Source organism: Neovison vison, chromosome 1 (genome assembly GCF_020171115.1).
Source record: "Neovison vison isolate M4711 chromosome 1, ASM_NN_V1, whole genome shotgun sequence".
Classification (NCBI taxonomy): Eukaryota; Metazoa; Chordata; class Mammalia; order Carnivora; family Mustelidae; genus Neogale; species Neogale vison.
Genome location: NC_058091.1, coordinates 128604494 through 128623523, shown reverse-complemented (window position 1 = coordinate 128623523; position 19030 = coordinate 128604494). Strand labels below are relative to the sequence as shown.

The following is a 19030-nucleotide window of genomic DNA, read 5'->3' as shown; positions in this document are numbered from 1 at the left end:
AGCAAAGGCACACAACCATCTTTAACGTCTAGAACCTACCTGTGAGTCACTGCCATGGTGAGGCAGGGTTAAGATGAAGGGAAACAAACGAACCAGCACTCACCGCATTATAAAATACAGAAGTTTTAACACAAAGCACACTGTCCAGAACATCCAAAACTGAAGAGGGCTCAGACAAGGAAATAACCAGCCCTGAATTGAGGCTGCAGAGCGGCTGTTCTTTGGCAGAGACACTGCCTTGATCCAGACGACGAGTAACTATCAGAAAAGAAACAAACCAGAAACTATCCAAAGAAACTAATGAATGAAAACAAAATTGAAAATATAAAGAAAAGAAAAAGAAAATATTCACCAAAGAGAAATTGCTCTAAGAAACAAAGAAAGTAGGGGCACCTGGGTGGCTCAGTGAGTTAAGAAACGAAGAAAGTGTTCAGTCCAAACTGCTTCCCCACACCAAGGAATCAGAAATAAACTTTAGGGAGGGTATGTGCTATGGTTAGTGCTGTGAATTGTGTAAGACTAAAGAATCACACAGACCTCTACCCCTGAAACAAATAATACATTATAATTTTAAAAAAGAAGTAAACTTTAAAAATAAGATAAAAACTAGTCTTATGAGGGTCAGGGAAGATTTACAAAAGATTTTTTTTTTAAAAAGGTTACAAAACAACAGAAGATAAAAAGTGAGTTGATATAGCTCAAGAAATAGGAGAGAAAAACGAAACTCACACAAAATGAGTTAGAAATAACAAGATGTTAAATAAACACGAATAAAAACCTGTCAGGGACAGGGAGGTCAGGTCTGAGAAGCCTTACAAAAGGAAACATGTATGAGTAAAAATACAAAAATGACCAGAAAGAAAATGGCAGACACATAAGACAAAAGATCTACTTCACATTATTGGCACTCCTAACAACAACAACAACAACAACAAAAACGGGAAAACATTTGAAAACATCACAGAAAAACCTCCCTCCTAGAATTAAGACATATTTGAGTCTGCAAATCAAGAGCAGACCATGCTCCAGGAAAATTACGACACAGTGATCAACAATAATAGCCTGATCAAGTTACCAGCTCAGAGGGAAAGGATACCTACAGCAGGAGGAAAAAGCCATATACACAGTCCGGCTTTTCCAATCACAGGGCTCTTTGGAGAAGGAGTGGGTAAAGGAAGAAGTAAGTTTTCAGCCGAAGCAGAGAATGATTAGGCCACTGAACACAATCTTCAAGAAGTACTAGTGGGGGGAATGTGTGTGACCTATATCCCATGCTAGTTCAACACACACTGTAACATACTGGTCACAGACGCAGTATTGCTGAATCACAGGCAAAAAATACCCAGTGGGAAGCCAGGGGTACAGATGCTTGCCTTGTTTCTTCCTTACACTGTTACTCAATTCCACTAATGAAAGCACATCAACAAAGCAGAGCAGGGAAATCATTAGAAGTGAGAACTAGACTGGTCTGAAGGAGACCAATGAGATGACATTAAGCAATGAACAAGAAGCCTAGGCTGGATAAGGAGCGAAGAAATATGAAACAGGTGTGGCACAATAAAAAAGTGGAACATCCCACAGATTCCAAGTTCTGGTGGGAATAAACAATTGTGCAGCCCTGATAGCGAAGGGAATAGCGGGAAGACAGGAACAGCAGAGTTAGAGAAATGCTTAAAAGCTAAGAGTCTGGGGGCAGTTGAGTCAATAAAATGTGCTTAACTGTGAATCCTAGATGGGCCACTTACCATTTATGTCTCCTCGTTCTATAGGACTGTGATGAGTACTAGATAAGGTAACCCATAAAACAGCCAGCTCAGTAAGCACTCCAGGAGTAGTTAGTCCCTTCAGGGCCCATGAGAGCTGATGAGCCGCAGACCAGGAACCAGCAGGGTGGCGAGGGAAACCTGAGCCCTCAGAAGAGAGACATCCACATCTTAAAATTCACATTACTTAGCTTCAAACATAAGCATCCTGCAGCAGGAAACAAACCCATTTTTGAGAGGAAAGATGTCAGAAAATCAAGGGACAGGAGTAAATCATGAAACTATAGCCCTAGCCAAAAAACTCCATTGAATTGATGATCAGTGTATTGGCAAATATTTATTGAATGCTATGCAAAGTACAATCTAATCATTTATTTTCACATCTATCTGCTAATAAGATAGTGTCCAGCACACAGACAAAATTAGAGGGCAATGAGCAGTAAACTAGGTGGAACTGACTGATTGCTTCTATTTACAAAAAAGAGTGGAAGCCAAGACTGGCCTGACCTAGGACAGTGAAATGTCCACTGAGTGATGAAAGGACATGTTTCTGCCACATGCAGGGCTTGGGAATGTGCTCTGAAGCCATGCAAGAGACAGAAACATAATGGTTAACACTGCAGACACATTCTGGCATTACTAGGACCAGACCAGGGGTTCCCAACCTATTTCAGTCTAAGAATAAATTTTAACTTTGAAAAATCATCTAATCTCCACAAGATTAGACATATATTTTTTTAAAGATTGATATTGAATGAATGAATGGCTACCCAATGATAAAGGATGTTTAGTTCCTAACGAAAATCTATACTCAGAGTGGCTAATCACGCCAGGCTCTCCACCCAAAAATCACTAATAACAACAGCTAATCTTCTACAGCATTTTCTATGAATCCAGTCCTATTTTAAATGCTTTGAATTATTAATTCCTTTAATGATAACAAGAGCCTGGGATACAGTACTTTGATTTTTTTTTTATTGAGGTACAATTGACATATAACAGTACATTAGTTTCAGGTACAACATAATAATTCGATATTGCAAAATGATCACCACAGTAAGTCTAGTTAGTTAACAATCACCTTCATGTATAGTTACAAAAGAACTTTTTCTTGTGATGAATTTTCAAGATCCACTCTCTCAGCAACTAACACTTTTAACATCCACTGTAAAACTCAAAACTACTTAAAAGCATTAATAAGTCACAGTAGCTTTTTATCACTGCATATTTTTCCCATCACTATGTGCATGTGTTTGAAAAATGAGACAACAAGCACATTAGAAACATAGGGATTCATATGCCTTTTCTTTCTCTGGCTCCCACAGTTTGTCTATACATGGACTGGAAACCACTGCTCTGAGTTAACGACAAGATCATGAATCTTTTAAAATTCATATTCCTCATTCTAAAATTGCAGAACCTGCAGTACAGCATTTCTAGGAGGAAAAAAAAAAAAAAAACCGACACTGCAATGTTGAAAAAAAGCAGGTCCAGAAAGATTCTAGCAAAATATAAAACCAAAGCACAAATTCTCTCAAATTACTGATCAAATAGCAAACACTGAATACATTTTGTATGCAAAGTAATGATCATTCACTCTAATTGTATTTATTTAAGCATTTACACACTAATTGTACTTTTTTAAGCAAAGAAGCAAACAGAAAGCCAAATAACCCAACCCTGGGACAACGAGAATGAGAGCTCACACAGAGGTAAATAAAACACTGTAGAGGATGCTAAAAACAGTGTTATTAGTGTTATTAGAGGATGAAAATGAGTAAATTATTTGCTGGTTTCTCAAGGCTGCTCTTTTACCACCAAATCAATATGGCATGATACAATCTGGAAAATACAACCATTTTGGAAACAAACAGTTCAAATATAAACCTGTTGTGGGAACTGGGGCCACTTATTTTAAGTTCTTTAAGCCTCAGGGGTTTTGGTAAAACTGGGGTAACAATGTCTAGTTCATTCAATTAGTATGAGAACCAAGTAAGAAAGTTATGTCAGGGATGCCTGGGTGGCTCGGTGGGTTAAGCCTCTGCCTTCGGCTCGGGGTCCTGGATCCTGATCTCGGGGTCCTGGAATCGAGTCCCGCATCGGGCTCTCTGCTGGGCGGGGAGCCTGCTTCCTCCTCTCTCTTTCTCTTTCTCTGCTTGCCTCTCTGCCTACTTGTGATCTCTGTCAAATAAATAAAATCTTAAAAAAAAAAAAAGAAAAGAAAGTTATGTCAGATGTCTTTTGCACGGCCTAAAAATGGAATGGAAATGGTTGGAGAGAGAGAGAACTAACTGTTAAGCATGGCCTGTGACCCTCAGGAAAATCTGTGCCATGAAGCTCAGGCCCACATCACACTGGCATTTGATCTTTCTTCCTTCTCGTGGGGGCCGACTGAGTTTCCAGACTAGCCGTCTTAACCCAGGTACAGCTGGACTATGGCCCCTTTGAAGGAACAGGCTGCAAAGCTGCAACAGAGGAAGGAAACCCAAGCGTGCACAGATCTCCTGTTCTGAAATGTCTGATTGCTTTTTTAAGTTCCTATTAATATTTAGGAGCTTTTGTCTAGAAGTCCAAACAACATAAAATAAGACTATGATTAGATATAACCATGAACCCAGCTTCCCTATTAAGTAAAACAGTAGAAGTAGAACCCTTGCCTTACCTCCACACCTTAGTATAGCCCACTAGTCACACACAGAGACTCAACCCTAAAGTGGAAAAAACTTTCACTGTACCAAATCCCCACCCCCAATCTCCTATGGCTGATGAAACCACAGCAAATTGGGGATCCAGAACAATCGAGAAAATGGAAGAACCCCGCCTCTGAACAGAAAGCAGGAAGGATGCAGGGATCCTGTAAGGAATAAAAGGGAAATGGAGGTTTTGAGGAGTTTCAGAATCTTGGTTCTCGCAATTCCTATCTCTGCACAAACAAAACAATCTACAGCCTTGTCAGCAGAAGAAAGGCCTCCCTCATTTTGCAAGGTCTTAAGACACCACGGTGTGCAGAGTAACATCATCATCACAGACTATCGTACCAAACAGGGTAACCACACAACTCCGTTTCCCCAAAGCAGTTCAGCTTTATGCCCCTTGTCCTAGAATCACCATTTAACAACACCCACTTTCAACCATCTCAAAAGCATCCTGAATTAGGAAGTGGATGATATCATCACCCAACTGTCAAATTAAGTGACTTACCTAAAATGATATGGAAAAGCTTTGTGATAGCTGGGAAATATAACCAAATCAACAAAATCCTAGTAAAGCTTTCTCCCTTACTGTCACTCACATACTCAGTGTTTACAATAATTTTTAAAAGTTCAGAGTAAAAAAAAAAAAAAAAAAAGTTCAGAGTAACTCTCCCTATAAACAATAAAACTATTACCAACAGTCTAGGATTACAGCCTGCTGAAACTCAAAATTTTATTTAAAAGCATCTCCACTGCAAGTCAATAGCTTGTGTCAACAATTCACATGGCCTCTCCTGAGACTACTTTTTAGAAAGAAGATTCAGAGATTCTAACTGACTAGTAACCAAGCACAATAACCTGCTGAAAAAAGAATCATTTCCATGCTTCCAGGGTGTCCTAAAACATAAAACAAAAACATTTGCTACCAGAGGCTCTTGACGTCAAATTAGAAAAATACTGCCAATAAGGTTTAAGATAATGCAAAATTCAGGGAGAAAAAATCCTAAGACAAGAAAAAGTGTCCAAAATATGTATTACTCTTCTAAAGAAACTGACAAGAAACTTGCGCAGTTCGCACGCTAAGTAACTACCCTACTTCCCTTATAAAATCTAAAAGGAAAGTCTGACCAACAGGAACAATGTCCTTTAAACAAGTGTAACAGACTCTGTGCCAGAACTGAACATCTCATGTTGCCGAAAATTGTTGGTGGTGATGAGGCAGGAAGCTGGAAGATGCAGAAATATAAGGATTTCAGTCTTCTTTTCTTCCACCCAATCATCTGACAAATGTTTACTGGGCACTTACCATTCACGTTGCCTACAAGACAAAACAGATCTAGTCCCTGCCCTCATGGAACTAACTTCGAATGGAAGGAGTCAACATTAAACTAGTGTCTCAGAATTACACAGCAATATAATTTCATGTTACAAAAAGTTAAGGTCAAGAATAAGATGCTATAAGAAAGAATAATAAAAATTAAGATGGAATAATTTAAATTGTGGCCAGGAAACACCTTGCTGAAGATGGAACATGTATGTAATCTATGTAGTCACTAGTCAAATGAAGAGTATGGGAAAAGACTGATTATTCTAGAGAGGGACCCTGATATACAAAATTCCTGAGGTGGAAAAAAAAAAGAAAAGAAAAGAAAAGAAAGCTTAGCCTCCATATGCACATAACAGATTTATATGAAGAAACTACATGGAAAAAATCCGAAAGCTTCACAAATAGCAGGGAAATTATCTTAAATTAACAAATGCAATAAATTCCAAATAAAAAATTTTGGCAAGGCTGAAAGAATGAAACACTATTTTTGGCACTACTGTATCAAGATGTGTTAAGCTGTAAAAAAGTCCAAATAGTTGGGGCACCTGGGTGGCTCAGTGGGTTAAGCCTCTGCCTTCAGCTCATGTCATGATCTCGGGGTTCTGGGACTGAGCCCCATGACGGCAGCCAGCTTGGCGGGGAGCCTGCTTCCCCCACCCCTCTCTCTGCCTGCTTCTCTGCCTACTTGTGATCTCTGTCAAATAAATAAATAAAATCTTAAAAAAAAAAAAAGAAAGAAAGTCCAAATAGTTAAAAGAAACACATTTATTGTCTACTCATCATGAAGTCTACAGATACAGGTACCCAGTTCCAGCTCAGAAAAGCCAAGGCGATAAGTTGGAATCTCTTGTATTCACTTGGCCTTTCTTGCAGGATTTTTTCATGGTTGCACGACGGCTGCTGCTCTTCAAGCATCAGTCCTCACGTTAGCATTCCAAGCAGGAAAGAAGAGGCAGCATAAGCAAACTCTCTCTTGTGAATACCTGTCTTTTAACAGGAAGCAAAATCGTTTCCAGAAAACATCCAGCCAACTTCCTCTTGTCTTTTTTTTTTTTTTTTTTTGTTAAGATTTTACTTATTCACTTGAGAAAGAGTGTGTGAGAGAGAAAGCATGAGCGGGGAGAAGGTCAGAGGGAGAAGCAGACTCCCCATGGAGCTGGGAGCCTGATGTGGGACTCTGAGATCATGACCTGAGCCAAAGGCAGTCGCTTAACCAACTGAGACACCCAGGCACCCCTTTCGTCTTGTGTCATTACCCAGATCTGTGTCTTGTGGCTACTTCTGGCTATAAGAAAGGTAGAAAACTGAGTATCTGGCCAAAAGGGAATGGAATCACCATGACTACTTTAGACTATTATGATTCATTTCCAGGAACTAGGCACACAGCCACTCAAACAAAATTATTATTCTGTTGGCCAAAAGGAAGCATGGCTGTTGTGTAGAAACTATCTGAAGTCACCCAATAATATTTACAAGTAAGTTGTTTAGAGCTCATACAATTGATTCACTCGTTCAGCTGTTGGTATTTATTAATCATCTAACACATGCAAAGCTAGATGCAAAGTGTTGAGGAAACAACTGTAATAAAAAACGGACATGGTCCCTGTCCTCACAGAACATACAACCTGTTAACAGAGGAAAATAGTAATCAAATAATCACAAAAAGAGATACAGAACTCTGGCAAGACTGCTGTAATGACTTTGTTTGCCTTTTACCAAAATCAGTCCCCGTTCTCTTGGTAACTACTTCAGTTTCATTGTGTGTACCCCCACATAGCTACCAACCCCTCCCCAGGTTCCACAGCCTGTTTACCTTGGGGACAGCTGCCCCCATTCTTGCCTCTAGGATTTAGGCAAGGGGTTCAAACCTAACTAAACTAAGTGTAATCCTATGCCCTAACCGCAGTCATTGGTTAGAGATGGATGAGTACACAACTTAATTAGGGCCAAAGAGGTGAACAGAGAGAACTGTAGGGCCCTCCTGATCTAGCTCTTTCTTCTGACATTCTGGAAAGAAGTGCCCCAGAAACGTAGGTGTCCTTCCTCAACCAAGAAAGGATGCCAGCCTGAGGATAAAGTTGACATTGTACAAGACATAGAGGGAAAAAGGACAAAACCAGGTCTTTGACAACATCCCTCAAATGACAACATCACTCAGTTCTAAAGCCCATCTGACTTCCGAACTTTGAAGACCCACAAGACAATAAAGTCATTATGTTGGTTCAAAATTTACTTGGGTTTTGTTACTTGCAACTATAGTCACTCTCAGTTTAAAACAACACTCAAAACATTAAGAGGGCTTAAAAGAAGAAGATGTGCTTAAAGTTTGAGAAGGTATCCTTAAGTATCTCTTACCTCTTAAACTCATACCAGACAAATTAGGAAAGGTGGAATGTTCCAGGCAGGAAAATCAGCATTTGCGATGGCTCCTCAGAGTCATATGGCAGTGTTAGTGAGTTTACAGAGACCTTTTTAGACTTTATTCTAAAAATGATGGGGTGGTGGCCGAGAATGGGGGAAGGATGCCTAGCTGGCTCAGTTGGAAGACCACAAAACTGTCCATCTTGGGATTGTGAGTTCAAGCCCCATGTTGGGTGTAGAGATTACTAAAATAATTAAACTTTTAAAAAATTAATAAAATAAAAGTGATGCAGAGGGGTTTTTTTGTGGAGAAGAAAGATTGGCATGAATTACTATCACATTAATCTATACTGAACATTTTATTTTCAAGTAGCTGTCAAGACCACAAAAGAGGATTTTCAGAAAACACTCTAACTCAGCACCCATGAACTCTCCTTTAACAGAATGACGTTCCAACTCAGATTGGACATTGTAGTGAAACTGACCTTATTGTTAGGAAATGTATTAATCCAGGACAGTTTACCCAGAGGCTTTAAAAAGTAGGGCGTATAAGCGATTCTTGGAAGACCAGGGCTCTACAAATGAAAGCAGCCCCATAACTACCATCACAACCCGGTCTTAGGAGGCTGAAGGGGCTCTCGTTGCACCTGGAAGCCAAGGTGTGAATGGGATTTCTAACAGAGCTTCACACCATCAATGCCCAGGCCCAGGCACTTATTTCATACTGCTCAAAGGCTTGAAATAGAGAACAATGACCATACCTGGAAATGTCAAGGAGGGAAGAAAGTATGCCTGATAAGTCTTGTTCTATTTCATGATTTCTCCATTCTCACTCTCCCCTGCAGTCCAGAATTCCAGGAATCCTTACAAAGATACTTCTCCCAATAAACCAATCTTTATTAACTGAAGCTACTAACACTGTATCGCTGTCTGCCCATATTACTGCAATCCATTTCACACAAGCCAGGCTTTTACACTCTTAACTACTATTAGTTAACTCAAGCTCACAATTACACAATATACAGGACACAGGTTTGCCAAGCTGAATTGCTTTAGTTGTGCTCAGCAGATGATTTCTAAATTAAAATGCTATGAAATATTAAATCTTATAAAAGTATTCATTATAATGGCAAAGAAATCATGAATTCTGTTGAGCTTCTATTGTTAATAACATTCTCCAGCATAACACTGCAACTGACTGCAAGCATATGCTCCCCACCAAATTCATATTAAAATCCTAAGTTAGGGATGCCTGGGTGGCTTGGTAGGTTAAACCGCTGCCTTCGGCTCAGGTCATGATCCCAGGGTCTGGGGTCAAGTCCTGCATCGGGCTCCTTGCTCAGCGGAGAGCTTGTTTCTCTCTCTCTCTGACAAATAAATAAATAAAATCTTAAATAAAATAAAATCCCAAGTTAAAAACCAAGGTGTTAGTATAAGGAGGCAGGGCCTTTGGGTGATTAGATCATGAGGATTCCTAAGGAATGGAAACAGTGCCCTTATGCCCAGAGAGATCCCTTGCCCCTTCCATGTGAGTACACGGCAAAAAGGCAGCCATCTGTGAACCAGTAAGCTTTCACCAGACACTGAATCTACCAGCACCTTGGTCTTGAAATTCCCTGGCTCCAAACCTGTGAGAAATAAATTTCTGTTGCTTATAAGCTACACAGTATATAGTATTTTGTTGTAGTAGACCAAACAGACTAAGACAAGTATCAAAGATTGCAAGATAACAGAAAATATGTACATATTGGCCTCTGCCCTCAGTTCCTGTCCCCTAGAGCCCTTGTAATTTTCCAAATGGTAGGAATACTAGAAGCATCTTTTGTTCTGAAATTTGGTCTTTGACCTCAGCCCTGACACGGGCATCCTAAAATGCTTGAAAATTCCTAGAATTGATGAGAGCACTAGAAGCATCGTTTGTTCTAAAGAAGTGACTTTGGATGGACTTCTGTAAGGCCCCTGAAGGGAGCTGGTCACCAGAAAGACTAAGTCATGATTAGACACTTGGGATTTTTTGGTCCCACCCCACCCCCAACCCCATTCTCTAGAGAACAGAGGGGCTGGAAATGTTGTTACTAATTTATCATGCCAACATGGGGAAGCATCCATAAAAATCTCAATAGCATGGAGTTTGCAAAGCTTCCAGGTGGGTTAACACAACCACAGAAGAAGGGTGATGTACCCCAGCTCCATGGGGAAGAAGCTCCTGCACTCAGGACCCTCCCAGACCTCATCCTATGTTTCTCTTCACCTGGCTATTCAATTGCATTCTTAATCCAGTCTTTAATAAACTGGTATGTGTGTTTCCTTGAGCTTTGTGAGCCTCTCTAGTAAATCAGTCAAACCAAAGGAGGGGTCATGGGAACCTCCAATTTGCAGCCAAATCGGACAGAAGGTGTGAGTAACCTGGGAACGAACTACTTGCAACTGGCATGTGAAGTAGGAGGGTAGGGATGTCAGACTTGCAGGAATGAGCCCTTATTTACCTATGGAATCTGGTGCTACCTTCAGGTAGTGTCAGAATTGAGCTTAACTGTAGGACACCCAGCTGGTGTTGCAGAGAACTGTTCTGGTGTCAGTAAAAACCCCTACACAGCTGGTGACTAGAGGTGAAATGTTCTGTTTGCATAATTAAGGAGACACACAGGAAAGAAACATACAGCAGGAAAGAACTATAGGATTTTTCCTTTACAAAGATATGCACCTGGGTGGCTCAGTCTATTAAGTGTCTGCCTTCGGCTCAAGTCATGATCCTAGAGTCCTGGGATCAAGCCCCTCATTAGGATCCCTGCTCAGGGGGGAACTTGCTTCTCCCTCTACCTCTGCCGCTCCCCCAGTTGTGTTCTCTCTCTCAAATAAATAAAATCTTAAAAAAAAAAAAAAAGATATACCAGCCTTCCAAGGTAACAGTCAACATCACAAGACTCAGTATCATATATCAGGAGACACTGACCTGGTGTTTCATCAGTGATTAGCAAAACATCAGTGATTAGCAAAGGCTGTTTTTTCCTTCTAAACAGAGTCAACACTGTAGATCCTAAGTGTTTTCTGTAAACGACCAACTAATCTGGACAAACAAGAGATGGCAGTTACTACTCCCCACTCAAAGAAGTCCATCAGAGCTTCAAATTTGTCTTTATAATTACAGACATGAGGGGCACCTGGGTGGCTCAGTGGGTTAAGCGGCAGCCCTCAGCTCAGTCATGATCTCAGGGTCCTTGGACTGAGCCCTGCATTAGGCTCCCTGCTCCGTGGGGAGTCTGTTTCTCCCTCTCCCTCTGCCTGCCGCTCTGCCTACTTGTGCTCTCTCTCTCTCTCTCTGTCTAACAAATAAACAAAATCCTTAGGGAGAAAAAAAAAGAATTACGGATATGAGATGTTTGCAAACTAGCTGGCAATGCTCCTGGAGGAGAAAATACACTTTGAATAAATAATAGCTGTCATTACCATCAATGTCACTAGTTGATTAACAAACATTCAAAAACATACAAACAAGAAAAAAGCATTCCTTTAAGTTATCCCTTATAATTAGTATGAAAAAGAATGAAGGTGATCTATAGAATACTGCCATGGGGCGCCTGGGTGGCTCAGTAGGTTGAAGACTCTGCCTTCGGCTCAGGTCGTGATCCCAGGGTCCTGGGATCAAGCCCCGCATAGGGCTCTCTGCTCAGCAGGGAGCCTGCTTCCTCCTCTCTCTCTGCCTGCCTCTCTGCCTACTTGTGATCTCTGTCTGTCAAATAAATAAATAAAATCTTTAAAAAAAAAAAAAGAATATTGCCATAAATCACATTGTAAAGAATTCCCATGTTGGTGGGGCCTTGTATTAGGAAAAGATTATTTCTTTCCTTCAGAAAGCAAAGAATTTGTTTAAAAAAAAATCCTCTAGAACTGACATTTGATACACTTTACACAAAATCAATTGTCAGTTTTATTGTTGCTGCCCACAAGTAGGGGAACCCTTAGCCTCCAATCAATGAAGTAAGAGTATCTAGCTGCCTTCTAACTTTCTCAGAGAACTGATTTTCTTAGGTATATTTGAAAAGAGCTTCTACAGAAAGGCGAGTCTCAAAAATCCCCCATGAGGTATAATATCTGTGGCACACAAGAACAGACAACCAAAAAAACTATTCAATTTAGGTCCTTTCTAAGACATGGTAAAAGAAAAAAAATGAAATTTATCTTAAAAGTCTAAAAAGCTAGTATAAAATTCAACATTTGAGATTTTCTGAATATTTGTTAGGAGCTAACCAGTTAGCTTTTACAAATATGTGGGAATCCAACTAAATTAAAATTCAAATCTGTCTGAAGTTTACCCATATTATCCAAGAAAAATTAATATAGTTCAAACCCCTAAAGCTTCCACCGAAGACCATCTGTGAGGCAGTGTAGCATCATGGCTAGACGGATCACATCCTGGACCAATGCCCACACACCCTCCCTGCTTCCTAGCTTCTTAACTCTAGCTCAATAATCTAACTTCTCAGAGTCTCTGTCCTTAAATGCAGTGAACAGCTTTCTTTCCCATCAGGTCTCCAGAGGATTAACTGAGCTCCTACAAGGACTCAGTGTCCACCCTGATGGCCTTTCCAGCTGCATCTCCTGCACGTACCTTCAAGCACTCTCCTACTCTCTCCTTCAAAAGGCCCTCCCTCAGTGTTCTTTAGGCTATGATCATCTTTCCCTAAACCTCACTCAGACTTTCTCTTCTTTATCCTTTCTAAGGGTAAACCTTCATTCAGCAGTACCCATCTTACCACCATACCCACACATCCAAATTCCTGTAATTCAAGGCCTAGCTCAAACCTAAATTCTCTCAAGTCCAACAAGAACACTACCACCTCCAAAAAGCCCCCTAATTCCCAGAGATCAATGTTTCTCTATCAGGCTGCAACCAATCACCTGGCTAATAAAAAAAAAATAAAAATAAAATTTCTTCCCTGAAGCCTGGTCATCAGCCACATTCACTTTGTCCATCTGAGGTGTGGCCCAGGCACCATCCATGGAAGCGACCTCCTATGCTAAGAATGCACAACACTTCCCCAGTACTTCCCCTGCAGCACTTTGTACTTCCTACTTGAATTACATAGAGATTGTATGTAAACTGTAAACTTTTGGAAAATGGGATCAGTATTTGATGTATAGCCCTCAAATACCCACAAGAACATTGGCTTGATCTACCAGGCTGGTCAACCATGTTAAATGCAGCGGTAAACAGCATTTCAGCACTCCTAGAATAGACGATCAAAAATATGGTTTAGAACAACACCTGAAAAACCAACCTACATTTCAATAGTTCAGATGTTAAGTTCTACTTGGGTGAACTAGCCAATGCTGAAGAAATAATTTACCACCAAAACAGAAGAAACGTCATTATAATGAATGAGGTACAGACTAACCATGTCTGGTTTCATAGACGGTCTCTCCCATGCCCTCTCCCAGAGTTCCCTGAATGGGTCATGCATGCTCATGCCTCCACACTTGGAATATACACTACAAGCTCTTACCACATTCTTCATCTAGTTGTTACTAGCTCATTGTGGAAACACCTTCTATGATGGGAAGTCTCCCCGTAGATCAAAGTCTTAGTTGAATGGCCCTCTTCTGCACTCCCCAGATACCTGGTAATTATTATCCCCATCATAGCACCTGTCACAACAAATTAATATTTCGTTTGTCTAGTTCCCTGTCCATTTCTGGAGAGAAGGACTCTCTGCATGGTAACTCCATCATCCTGGATAATACACGGCACTGAGGAAGTGTTCAATAATGTTGACTAAATGAGTGAATGGGAATGAGGCCTTTGGTTTCTACGTCTTAAATTGATATCCAAGGTCTCTTCCAGCTTTGTAGTCTATTAGAATGATCAATAAAAACAAATGACAACTACATATAATAAAGATTTAGATCCACATTTAATTTCTAAATCATACTGTGACAAGTTGGTCATTTAGACAAGATTTTTCTTTACACATTGTTTTAATATTTAAGCCTAAGATAATAAACTTCTGTCCTACTATTTATTATGTTTGGAGAAATTTCCTTTCAAAAAGCATTAAGTGCTCATTAGTAATCCAGCAATCTAACTTTAATACAAGGTAATACATCCTTTTCCATAGGTAAAGAAGTATAAATATTTCTTAAGTATGGACAGGTGAATACTAAGGCAATTTTTACATTTTGAAGCCTAGATGGTAATAAGTAGGTACTGCTACCTTATAGTCAGTACCTAAAACAATATTCAGCCCAGAATAGATGCATATTAAAGGACATATAAATAAGTAATTCTCAGGTACTGACCCAATTCCAGTTTCAACCTCAAATGGAGCTATTATTGAAACTAGTCACCTCTGCAATAAAGATGTACAAAAATAGAAATTAAGCTTTGGAATGTAATTTTTTTTATTAGTTGTTCAAGGCAATGATTTCCAAGATACCGGTATATTATTTCAAATACAATAAAAGTATTTTTGTGAGGACAGCATTGAATCTACTGGGAATCTCCCACTTTCCTAATCTCAACTATTCTTTATACTAACAGATGACTAGGCTACCCAAACAAACTAAACTTTATATGTTTCTTTGAAAAGCTTTATTTGATTATGATGTTAAGGTCACTGCGATACATTAATTGCATACATTAATGATTAAATTGCCTGATAATTAGACATAAAGACTGCAGACAGGAATAATTACTCCAATTTCATTTTGTAGATGATAGCAATATATAATAAAGCAAGACCTACTAATTTTTTTTAAGTTTATTTAAGTAATCTCTACAACAACCAGTCTTGGGCTCGAACTCATCAAACCTGAGATCAAGAGTCGAATGCTCTACAACTGAGCCAGTCAGGCACCCCACTTGTTAAACAAACCAAAATAACTTTCATGGTTTTTTTTCCTTTTACCTTGATAGCTTTCTTTATTATTGTAGTTTTCCCAGGTGTTGCATTTTAGATCATTAGCACTCCTCTACCATATTAAGAGAAAATGGCTCCAGATCTTACTCTGTGGTAAGGTGCAATTCCCTTGGTCTTAAACCTTTAAGTAATGCCAAGAAAAACTCAAATATTAAAATCTCTTTCAGTAACCTTGAGGTAAGACTTGCCCAATGACCTGAGCATCCTGCAAGAGTGATAAAAGTTGGGATGCCTGGGTGGCTCAGTAGGTTAGGCCCCTGCCTTCCCCTCCAGTCCTGATCCCAGGGTCCTAGGATCCAGTGCCAAATCTGGCTCCTTGCTCAGCAGGGAGCCTGCTTTTCTCTCTGCCTCTGCCTGCCACTCTGCCTGCTTGTGCACGCACGTCCTCTCTCTGACAAATAAATAAAATCTTTAAAAAAAAAAAAGAGTGACAAAAGTTCAGATACCCTGTAGAAAACCTTATTTTGGTACTCATATTTGTGGGAGACCTTAAAAACAAACAAACAAAACAAAACAAAACATAAAGAAAAAGAAAAAGAAAGAAAGAAAAGAAAAGAAAAAGGAAGTTTAATAATGATGGTATGTTCTCTCCAGGGTCCTGGGTGTTCAGTCGGTTAATCCTCTGCCTTCAGCTCAGGTCATGATCTCCGGCTCCTGGATTCAAACCCAGAGAGGGGCTCTCTGCTCATTAGCGAGTCAGCTTCTCCCTCTCTCTGTGATCTCTCTTGCTTTCACTCTCCCCAATTACTCAATCAATCAATCAATAAAATCTTTTTTAAAAAAGTATGTTCTCTTCCGCCTTTTTAAAAAACGCTATTACACTGTAACGAGTAATAGTAACACGTATATCTGGGTGCAAGGACACCACGTTCCAAGTACACTGAAGTGCAGCAAGATCAGAAAAGTGTTTCCTGCTCCTAAAGTTCCAGAAAATACGAGACTTTGATATAAAGCAAGGGTCACTTTAAAACCACGTAAACTTAAAGAGATGACATACAACCACAACTCAGTGGCTGAAGAAAAACGGATGTTGAGGCAAATTTGCTTTTGACGTCTAAAGTCACTCCTACTGTATTCTGAGCAAAAAACCGTGGCGCTTCCTAAAGTTGACTACAGACAGAGAAAGTCCCAAAATAAGACAGGTGCTTTGCAAACACAGTAACTACAACTGGCTCAGGCTTCTCTGCGCCCAGTCCTACGTTCAAGGATCACAACGACCGACTTTATTCACCACTGTAACAGGGTGATTCTGGAAGCTGACGTCTTCAGAGAAAGACCAAGACAGAAAACTTAGCCACGAAGATCTTCAAGAGAAAACTTGCTCGGCTTCTTGCTTTGGGTGTGAAGAGAGTCCTTAAATCCCTTAAGTTTTCCCAATTAATTACCCACGCCACGCCACGCCACCTTTTGTATACAGTAGATGACAAAACTCTTCGGGACTGAAAAACTCAAAAGCAAAACCTCCAGAGCTCAACACCCTGAATGGGGGGAAATCCCGCGGCCAAGTTAACTCCCCACCACCAGGACCGACCGCCCGCGTCGCACCCCACGCTGCAGGGAGGCCGGCACTTACCCACCGCTCGCCCAGGAGACCCAAACCTGGGTGTTTCAAACTCTGAAGCGTGGCACGCTGCCTACTCTCCTGGGGGAGGCTCTTACCCGACGCACCCCCTCCCTTAAAGATACCCTCACAGCACGCTGGGCGCTGCCATTTTGACAAGAAGGAGGTCCTTGCTCCTGAGGCCCTTAGCAGGCCGCCCTGAGCGTAGCCGGAGGACCAGGGAGTCCCTCACTCATCGCCTCTGCGACCCCCTCGGCGCGACCCGTCCCTGCGCTCAGTAAGCGCCCGGCCCTGGGAGCCCACAGACAGAGCTCGGTAACGTAAAAGCGCCCTGGAAACCCCGCTCGGCCTCTCAGGCAGCGCAGAGGGCGGCCCCAGCGCAAGGGGCGGGTCATCTGCGGCCGGGGGCGGAGCGTCGACCTGGGGCGCGCTCGGTAACCCTGGCAACGCGCCCTCGGGCCTCGCGGAGGTGCGACTAAGCGCTGCGGTGGGAGACTAAGTGTCCCCGCTACGACCCGAAGCCGTTCGCGAAGGCGCTCCTAGACGGGCTGCACGCACTCAGTGCTTGGGCCTCTGGCCCGCGCCCCTCCACAGGCTCAGCCCTTTCCCTGCGGCCGTCCCCCCATCTCCGCCTCAGCCCTCCGGGAGGGCTGCTGCACGCCGGTTCCTCGGAGGCGCGGGCGGAGGACGGGAACGCCTCCGGGTCGGCGCCTCCCCCTTAAGCTGCCCGAAGCCCGCCTGCGCCCGCCTCCGAAGCGGCGCGCGACGCCCAGCGCCTCCAGGCGCGGGCCGGTGTTCACCCAGGACAAGGCCCGGCCCGCGGGCGAGACCGAGCCACACCGCATTTTCTTTTATTTCGTTCGTGGTTTTGCATAGACTGAAGTTTCGTGGGTTAGGTTAAACTCGGGACCTTCTCGAAGAGGACCCATTTATTTTTTTCCTTCCAAAATGGCAGCCTCCAGCCGCGCACAAGTATTAGATCTGTACCGGGCGATGCTGAGAGAGAGCAAGCATTTCAGCGCCTACAATTACAGGTGACCCGGCGGGCGGCGGGGGCCGGGAGGTCCGGGGTGCGGGGAGCTCCTGTCCCGCGCCGATGACTTCGGGACGGGGATGCGAAGGCTCCGCCGCCGGGAAGCGTGCGCCTGTCGACCAGCGTGGCTCTCTGAAACCTCGGAGGGGGAAAGGGAGGGTGGGCTTGCCCTTCCTTGTGTCAGAGAGACGTTCAGATCTTGTGATGTTTTCCCCCGCGTCGAATTCCCTGGTTCTCTGGGAGCGTGGTTACTGGTGTGTTTCTGCCGTGAGAAGAGTAGACGTGGAAGCTGCAGGTGCTCACGCTGGGACCCGTGTGTCGCATGCACAGAACTTGTCCTAGGATTCAGAGAGACGATAGAGGAAGCGAGCAGCCAGTAGCACATGTCCGAAAGCTGAAGCCTCGCTCTAGCCACTATCCTAGGTGCTTACTTAGCTTTTTTAGTTGCAAGAATCAAATTCTTTCTCCTTAGGGCACTGACTTTGAGGAGCGCGTGGGGCGAAAACAGGGTTTATAAGAAGGAGATTCAAAGAGCTGTAAAGGAAAGAACCTCAAAAACTTCTGAAATGGGAAACGTTTATCTTGGCATCTTCAGATGGGATACCGCTTAAAGGATCTTTGCGGCAGGAGAATGAGTGTCTAAACTTCCGTCCCTCAGTGTAGCACACAACTTTCTTCATGCCTGCCCCCTTCTCATATTTGCTTCTGAGTCCCTTATTGATTTCATATCTCTTCTGTCTGCCTCACAGCCTCTCCTTTTTTTTTTTTTTTTTTTTTTTTTTGCTTCCTTATAACTTCTGGCCCATCGTTACTGTAGGTATCTTAATGATTTTCTCTCTGCAGATTTGGTGTTTGCTACTGACTACCTGATCTTCTCAGCATTGAGCCATATTTAATGCCAGGTCTCACTTTGGGTGACTGCCCAGCCTAGGGATTGAGTGACCTAGGACAGAGTCTGATCATATAGGCACAACCCTCCCAATGGATATATGAGTTGGCAGGCCCTGTGATAAGGAGACTCATTACACCGTTGGTTATGGGACAGAATACTAAACCTCTCAAGCAGTGACTAATTTTTAGATACCTGCATAGAAAAGGTATTCGTCTTGTAAATTTGAAAACAGTACTACCAGTGAGACCAGTCAAATGGTTGAAAGAAACATTTCATAGGAGAGCATAATTTTACTTAATGACTTTGTCTTTAGAAGGTAAAGTTTGTAAATATCAGGAATACTGATGAAATTTTTGACGAAAAATTAACCAAGTTCCTAGCACCAAGAACTTCAAGTCTGTTGAAGACACTGACAAAATATGCAAGTGAGTAAGTGGTAACCAGTTATTTGCAGTCTGGAAGAAGATAGTTTGTCATTTAAAT

The 19030-nt window shown here is 42.0% G+C and overlaps 2 protein-coding genes across 3 annotated transcripts in view; one reads left to right on the top strand and one right to left on the bottom strand.

Moving 5' to 3' along the window:
• FARS2 (phenylalanyl-tRNA synthetase 2, mitochondrial) overlaps positions 1 to 16964 on the bottom strand; it is a 526339-nt gene extending 509375 nt beyond the window's left edge. The window contains exon 1 of one of the 2 annotated variants that reach the window (XM_044258345.1): positions 16635 to 16964. Coding sequence is in view for 1 of the 2 variants with exons in the window: in XM_044258328.1 (XP_044114263.1) it covers positions 1746 to 1748 (3 nt within the window). In the remaining variant the exon portion in view is untranslated. Of the gene's footprint in view, positions 1 to 1745; positions 1770 to 16634 lie in introns of those variants that run through there. The other variant, XM_044258328.1, reaches the window with a different exon arrangement.
• Positions 16965 to 17221: 257 nt separating this feature from the next.
• LYRM4 (LYR motif containing 4) overlaps positions 17222 to 19030 on the top strand; it is a 167416-nt gene continuing 165607 nt past the window's right edge. Inside the window, exon 1 of the mRNA XM_044258315.1 lies at positions 17222 to 17656. Within this exon, the coding sequence (XP_044114250.1) occupies positions 17571 to 17656 (86 nt within the window). The 5' untranslated portion in view covers positions 17222 to 17570. The remainder of the gene's footprint in view (positions 17657 to 19030) is intronic.